The 8,101-nt window shown below is 41.3% G+C and overlaps 1 protein-coding gene across 3 annotated transcripts in view; it reads left to right on the top strand.

The window, feature by feature from the left end:
* CCDC88C (coiled-coil domain containing 88C) overlaps positions 1-7,611 on the top strand; it is a 95,716-nt gene extending 88,105 nt beyond the window's left edge. Inside the window, exons 26-31 of one of the 3 annotated variants that reach the window (XM_014311858.2) lie at positions 393-575; positions 938-1,006; positions 1,796-1,864; positions 2,649-2,950; positions 3,920-4,135; positions 5,343-7,611. In XM_014311858.2, the coding sequence (XP_014167333.1) occupies positions 393-575; positions 938-1,006; positions 1,796-1,864; positions 2,649-2,950; positions 3,920-4,135; positions 5,343-6,356 (1,853 nt within the window). In that variant the 3' untranslated portion in view covers positions 6,357-7,611. Of the gene's footprint in view, positions 1-389; positions 576-937; positions 1,007-1,795; positions 1,865-2,648; positions 2,951-3,919; positions 4,136-5,342 lie in introns of all 3 variants that reach the window. The other 2 variants (XM_031066166.1, XM_031066167.1) reach the window with 2 other exon arrangements.
* Positions 7,612-8,101: the final 490 nt, after the last annotated feature.

The following is an 8,101-nucleotide window of genomic DNA, read 5'->3' as shown; positions in this document are numbered from 1 at the left end:
TGTTTTATTATTGAAGTAAGTTCTTACAAAATGCACCTACGAGGAATAATGTTGTGGGAATTTCACACCTCACTTATCTTTTCTGGATTCATGTCTTTGCTCCTTTTCTTCCTCCTTTCACAGTAATTGTTGCATGTATAATATCAACCCTCCCACTGGCACTAAGCAGCCCTTGTCACTCCCACACTTTACAGAGAGCACACATGATTGACAAGCTGGTGGCAGAAATTTCCTATCCACTATTGCACTGTTTATGGAAAAGCTTGCCAAATTAGCGCCTCTGTTGTGCAGTTTCTTTGTGCCTGTTTGTCATGTTTGTATGGGCAGATAAATACAAATCCCCTAATGCTATTTTTCATTGAGTCTTATTCATTTACTTTTCTCCCCAGCAGTACTAATGGACCTAAAGCAAAAAAGGAATTCCCATCACGGAGGCAGCAATGATAATGCTGAAATCTCAGCAGACTCTGCAACAAAAGGCAGCTGTGTGGAAATGGGTCCCAGGACTTACTCAACCTCAGCCATTCACGTGCACACTTCCACCCCCATCTCCCGGCTCCAGAGCAGGCCAAAAGGTGTGTGTGCATTTGGTACAGCAGCTGGTAGTGCCAGGCAGGCTGCTTCACAGTTCCTGCAAGGCTACTAGTGGCATTCAGGTATGGGAGCAGAGCACTGATATTTTCACTTCTGCTTTATCTGCTGAATGGTTTAATTGATGAGGTGTGGGGTTTACTCACTCTTGTAGTGTCATCAGCTTGGCAGAGCGTATTTGAGAGTCAGTTCTTCAGTGGTTCCCTGCCCAGTGCTTAGAAGATGGGCCTATAAAACCTTCTGGATCACCTCAGTCTTGTACACAGCTAGCATGTGTTGGAGACAGACTTAAAGGATTAACGTTTCTGTGTTCAATTGGCCTTTTAAGTTTTATGTTCTTTTCCAGGCTATAATTCAGAAGATGACCTGTGTGAGCAGTCCCCAGAGGTGGAGTTTGCAAGCACCAGACGGCACGGTAAGCTTGTAGCATGTGTGAGTGCTCTAAACATCTGCATTAAGACTTGTTTCATTGCATCCACATGAGCTGTCCTGCAGTGGTATAGTTGCATTTATATTACAGAAGGAGGTGTAGTAATTCAGCACCATTTTGGGAATGGGATTCTAACTGCTTCTGGTTTTCTGTTGAAGCTTTTAATGGATATTTTGCCAAAATTAATTTTCAAAACAATGCTGGCATTGAGGCAAGTTGCCTTCTACCACCAACAGACCTTTTAATGCCTGTCCTACAGGTTAGTTGTTGATTTTTCTGGAGAATGTTTAATTCCTTCCTTAAGGGAATGAATCAGCAGTAAGAGAAATTTGGTGTGGGCCTTGTGGATGCACAGTGGGAATGCTGTTGAAGCAGCAGCCCTGCCTGCTTAGAGACTGTGGAAAACTGAATTTGCGGAAAACTGAATTTGCAAGCTGGCCACCAGCTCCTTCCGAAGAAAACTGAAAAAGAGGCAGCAACTTATTGTTGAACTTTTTCAGTATTTGCATTACTTTATAGTTACTGTAAAAACCCAGAATGTGCTTCTTTGTGCAAAAAATGAGATAAACAAGATGGATCCTAAACAACTTGAAAAATGAAGATGTTTTCTACTCTGTCCAGATTTTGGCATCCTGTGTTTATTATGTTGTTAATGTTTTCAAAGTGACTTAGTTGCACAGGTCCTATTTTCAGAAGGGAGACTGTAGCCAAGTCTTTTAGAGAATCAGAGGAACTTAAGATCTGTTTGTTCAATGCTTGATTTGTGTTTTTCAGTGTCCAGGCCAAACAGTTTAGAGAGCAGTAGGAACGCTTCCAGCAGTAGTTCACCTCTCAATTTGAAAGGTAAAGCTTTTACAGCTGAGTTGTGACAAACAGGAAGTGAAATTCCATGAAACTGTGTGTAAAATGCCATTTTCCTTTCAATTAATTTTGAAGACTTGTTTTGAAATGGTAATGATTATGCAATCTGGACATGGCTGTCTTGGGAATCAAAACTGCTGGCAAGAAGTGCTTTTCTAAGATTGATTCTGGCAAGGGGTGGCTTTTAAGGCAGACAGTCGAGTTTTGCTTCAGTCTGACTGGCATCGTATTGTGGGAAATATCAGGCCACTCTTAGACTCTCTACAACAAGAGATCTCTGTGGTTCTTACTCTGCACACAGCTTCTGTATGGAATCAGTGTGCTCTGGAGATTTGCTTTTGCAGATTGTACATCCTTGAAGGATGCCAAGAGACCTGATACTGTGGAAAAATCTGCTTTCTGCTTTTCCACTGTCAGGTTCTAACTCTCAGATCACACAGCCAAGACTGAGAGATGGTTCAATGACACACAGGTTGTAAAGAGGCATCCCAACATTATCTTACTAATATAAGGCTTATTAGCCCCCAGTGCTATTTTTATTCTTTGGTGAAGTAATTGTGCTTGTCTAAGGTGCTGTAAGATATTTAGTAGTCCTGATTTTTCAAACCTCTGATTGCTTTGAGCTCTGTAGGAGAAAAAATGAAGGTAAAAAATGCTACCCAGTCTGTGTGGAAACAACCCTGGATGATAAGTTCCCACCTGAGTGTGAAATCTACTGAAATTATATCAGAGCAGTGTCATTAATGGTATTTATGCTTCTCCTCAGGTTCCTTAGACCATATCCATGGTAGAACTGAGAGCCTCAGCAGTGAAGATATGGTGCCAAGCAGAGAGGCACCAGTCTTGCTCCGAGATACGTATTCCCTTCACTCTGCTGCTGCTTTCTTAAGCCCTGGCAGCAGGCATGAGTCCTCCTCCCACAGGAATGGTTTGATGTCCTGTGATATACCTCAGAGGAGCAATCCATCCCAGTCTCACACAGGCAGGCAGCGATCTGCCTCACCTGGCAGTGAGATGGTAACTTTGGAAGAGTTCTTGGAAGAGAGCAACAGGCTGTCTCTACCAAGTGTAAGTAAATAGAGCTAGGTAGCTCATTTCAGATGTCAAAAAACTGTTCAAAGCTGATTTAGGAGGAGGAGAGCATAGGGAAACAGAGAGAGAGACAAGATGATCCTTGTTCATATACACAAGTACTATCAAATCTTGCAAAACAAATGAGACAGTTTCAATAACTAAGGTAAAATTAGCTTTCATATAGCACTCTGCTAATTTATTTTTGTTTATCAGCTATGGCAAGTCAGATAATTCGCTGCAAGTACTGTGTATTGGACTGCTGGGGCTTTTTGCTAGCAAATAATTGTGGTCAAGGTTTCATATCATCAGTTCTCAGCTCCAGGTATCTTTATTTATAAACTGGTAAGTTTTCTATGTAATTTTCAGCTGCTAAATCTATAATTAGGAATGAAGCCTAGAATAATTTTCAGTTAAAGTGCAAAATAAGCAGTTGTTAAAACTATCTCATAATCTGAAAATATCAGGGTGTTTGAGAAAGGCTCTTGAAGAAGGAAGTTTTTGATACTTTCACCATGTTTGTGTGTTGACTGACACTGCCCTGTTGGTTCAATGACTGCAAGAATACATCACTCCTTGAAGTGCTTTTTTCAAGAACTAAATGTTTGTTTTCAAGATGCCATTTGTCTTTCACTGCTCAGACATGCTGTACAATAGCGAGGCAGTGCACTATTGAACAGATTAGTGTCTTAAAAACAGTTAATTAATAGTGTAAGTGAGCAGAAATTTCTGTTTTATGAATGCCTTGGTAAAAGTATTGAAATCAGCAGAGCTGTGCCATTTTGTGGTATCAGTAAATTCTGGTCCTTGAATTTTCACAGTAATGTTGAAATATACCTCCTACTCCCTCATTACCCTAAGTACAATTCTTAGCTTTTAGAGATGTTTAAAATTATTACTTTTGTGTGTCTGTAACTACCTGACCATGTCCATTTTCATTCTTTCTGTCATCCTGTTCCTTTTCAGCATCGGCGCAGTTTAAATGAGAGTGAAATGATTTCATTACACCAATTTCTGTTAGAAGCTGATGCACTGTATCCCTCTTGCTACTCCCTATGTCCTTCCATTCATCAGGAACATTCGCAGTCTCTCGAATCGGTCCTCAGTGTTTCATATCCCAGCAGCATGAGGCACAGAACAGGCAGGGGAAATAGGAGATCTGCTTCATTCTATATCCCCAGGGTATCCATTGTTCTTATTATGAAGGCAACAGCTCCTGACTTAACACAGCTTTTGCTAGCATATTAATACCTATAGAAGCATACTGTAACTCCTAGTTGTTACATTAAAGGCTGCCAGATCACTTGCATTAATTGCTCATGAAGTATTTGCAGCGTTTGTTCGTACACATGCGTGTTTTTGGAGGACTCGTCATTCTGTAATGCTAATGTCCGTAACAGCTGTTTAAATAAAGTTAAAAATAACCTTAACACTTTAACACTTAGTTGAGCTTAGAAATTTTCACACTGCACTATTGCCATTATGGTGTTTGCTTATGGAAAATAAGTTTTTTTGACTGGAAGAAATATTTGGAACACTAGTGAAATAAGTGTATTAAGCTTTAAACATGCTCCCTAGAGAAGAGTAAAGAAGTAAATTTCATGAGCTTGTTTATCATTGTTGTTTGTAATGACAGCATGGTCCTTAACTGTTCTGAGCATGTCTTTTACTAATAGTACAATGGCAGCTGATCAAACATTGCCATTTTTTGATTGCATGGACCCCATGAAATACTCACTGTATATTTTCTTTTACTGCCAGGTTAATTGTCCGACTTGAAATTTGTAAGTTCATTGTAGGCAAACAATTTTTGTCATGATTTTTGTACATTTCATTGTATTGTACATGCAGCTCTTAACATACATAGTATATTGAATGGGAGAGGGGAAGGGAATCAATGAAGAAGGAATGAAATTTTTTTGTAATGCTAGCACATATCCCTGAGGTATTGACTTCTGTTACATTCCTGAAGTTACGGTAGGGAGTTATCCAGATGAACTGTATTCTGGAATATGACAGATATAATTGATACCTGCTGACACCAATGTCTGATGTCATCAATATGATATTGATGTTAAAGTGACAGTGGCTGATGTGAAAGGAAGCAAAAGAGCTGCTGTCCAGGTTGCAATCAAAATTATTTTAAAATTATGATAATTAACCTGGCAAGCAAGGTTGTCACAATCTAATTATAATAAGCACATTATTCCTTGAGTTGGATTTATGCCCAATTTAAACAGTCATCTCTTCTGTTTCCACTTTGTGAAATCTGTTATTGTGTTTGATTTAAATTAAGTGGGAAGGAAGATTTTTTGAATACAAAGTTCTGCATGATTCTTTAAACAAAATGTGTTGTCTTTAATGTGACATACATATTTTCTCACACCAGGACACCTCCACAAACAGAGATGACTTGCTCGGTGATTATTTTAGGAAAGCAAATGAACCTTCAGCTACTGGAAACTTGCTGGTTCAGCCATCCAGAAAGGAGGCTGCTAAGATGCCCACTAGTCTTGTTGCTCCAACTGTGAAGATGGCTGTGGCTGGTGAAGAAGGAAGAACGGCTAGGCCTGACAATTACATGAAGCCAAACCTCAGACAAGTTGAACCTGATGCTCTGGCAAACCCCCAAGGGTCCCTTAAGCTTTCTCACCCGGCACAGCAGCAGTGTGCCAGCGGGGCACGGCAGATGGCACAGCCTCAGCATCCTGGAACCGTGGGCAGGAGGAGCACGTCACTGAACAGGGCATTCAGCTTGGCCTCTGCAGACCTCCTCAGGGCTGCTGGCCCAGAGGCCTACAGGCAGGAGAGCCCTCAGAAGTCAGGAGCAGAGCTGCATGGGGGCAAGGACACTGTCTGCCAGAGCACCAGGGCTTCTGTGCCAACGAGCTCCCAGGCACCCTTAAGGGAGAGGCCGCAGTCCGCAAAGGTGGCAGGTTCCGTGCAAGCTGTTGATTCCCGCTGTCGGCAGCTTGAAGGGAGGCGCCTTTCCCTGCTCCCACCAAAAGATGAGAGGCCACTCTCCTTCCATCAGTTCTCTGCCTCACCCATTGCATCCAGCAGCAGTCTGAATGTCCAGCAGCAAGAGCGTGTGAACGCTGGGCAACACTACTCCTCTGCATCCCATACTCCCTCCAAAGTCAAACCCAAGTCAGCACCTCGTACTGAGGAGGTGGCCACAGTGGCCCCTGCCAGAGCTGTTTGCAGCACCACTGAGGCAAATACTTCCCCAGGACAAGGCCAGGGTGATGCCCTACTTACTAAGTGCCAGGGTAAGCTGTTGGAAAGCAGCTCTGGGGCTGTAGAGGAGCCTGTGAGAGGAAACAGCTCCAACAGCACTCCTGGGTCTCCTGACCCCCAGGGGGATCAGCAGACGGTTTGGTATGAGTATGGCTGTGTGTAAGCCCCAGTGTAGCTGTAACATGTGTGTTTGGTATGGCTGATGTCCAGATACCATTTATCTAGACACTGTCAGGTCTTAAAAGGCAGCACCTGTAGCTGCTCTGAGTATTCTCTGGGTACTGTTTCCTAGTTGGACAAAGTGGGATAAAGAGAATCGAGGAGCAAAACCGCAGTCCTTCTGACACTGTTGTGCCTAAAGCAAAGTGGAAGCCTGACCTAATCTCACAGCAAACTTGGCGCCTGATTCTCACGGGTTCTGAGCATTCCCCAGTCCAGCAGAAGCTTAGCAGGGTCCCCTGTCATTGCTGCACTGTGCACCCTTTCTGCATGCATTAAAGAAAAGTTTCACAGGTCCTGTGTGTGCTAAACTCAGCCCCACCATTGGTAAATAACCATACTGAAAAGGTCATGTGAAAGCCAGACTTCTCCCCCTAAGACAGAAGCTACTTAAGTAGCGTAGATGAAGAGCAAAAGTGTGTGGCTTTAGCCATGGATCTGGTAAAATCTGTTTTTCTAGCCACAGACACATCTTGTAGAAGGTATTGTATAGACTTCAAGGGTCATATCTCAACCTTTCCCACTCAGGCTGTGTAAACACAGAAGCCAGCAGAATTACCCCACTGCCTTCATTATAGCTGCAGCTCAGTGGATCCTTGAATCTGCAGTGGTGCTGCCCTTTGAAACTTGTTTTATCTTTTATACAAACACTGGAACTAATGCAGCCTTTCAGGGGAGGTGCCATTTCAATTGCAAAGGTGGCATCTCATGTACAAAAGTGTCTTGTAAGTATGTATATAAGAAGCTCAAGTACTGTATAAGAATGCTGTGTAAATTGTATTATTACATTCTTTTGTGCATGACAGCCCACATCCTGTGTGGGCTTTTGTCTCCTAGAAATCCTTGTTTGTCTCCAAGAACTTTTCTCAGTATAGAAAGCAAAATAATTTTGTACACATGTGAAAGAAATACACTTTAAAAAATCTATTTATGTGCAAAGAAGTTCTTTGTATGTTTCTGTCCAGAGTGTCATCAGCTGCTTATGTATATATGATCAAATGTGTATCTTTAATTCCATGTTTGTAAAGCTGTTCTTCTTGCAATAGACTAAATCCTTAAAAAATACTTCTTTTGCTGGTTCTGATTTAATTTAGTAAAAGATAAAGCCGATTCATTTGATGTTTTTGTTATCTAATATGTAGCAATCCCATTCTGAAAACTACAGAATTGTTTATAATAAAGACTAAAATAAAACAGATTGATGTTCTATGTTTTGTCCTTGGAAAAATAAAAACCCCCAAAAATGTGATTGACTGTGCTGGAGATCTGTCTGCAACAGCTCTTCACAAGCCTTAGTATTGATTTTCATGTCTTATGTGGTGAAGTTGTATTTGTTTTTATAACATAGAAGGTGTATCAGAAGTCTTTTTGTTTGATTGTAACCTTCTTACTGAAGACTACAGGAGGGTTGCACATGCAAAAATAAGTGACTTACAATTCACAATATAATTGGACTGTTTGATTTTTATGCTTCTCTGACCACTTCAGACAAGGGCAAACATGCTGTCAATTTTGACCAAGCTTGCATTTTATATAGTCTGTTTTGTACTTAAACTCTCAGGATGCCTTATGAAAGTGAGAAATTATTCACCTTTCAACATGGAGTGAATGGCAAAAAACCCTTTCTGCCTTCTCTACTATTTTAATTGCAAACTATAGTTTTGCAACTAATTTAAAATTAATGTGTGC

This window comes from Geospiza fortis, unplaced genomic scaffold (assembly GCF_000277835.1).
Source record: "Geospiza fortis unplaced genomic scaffold, GeoFor_1.0 scaffold23, whole genome shotgun sequence".
Lineage (NCBI taxonomy): Eukaryota > Metazoa > Chordata > Aves > Passeriformes > Thraupidae > Geospiza > Geospiza fortis.
This window is presented reverse-complemented; position numbering and strand designations above follow the sequence as displayed.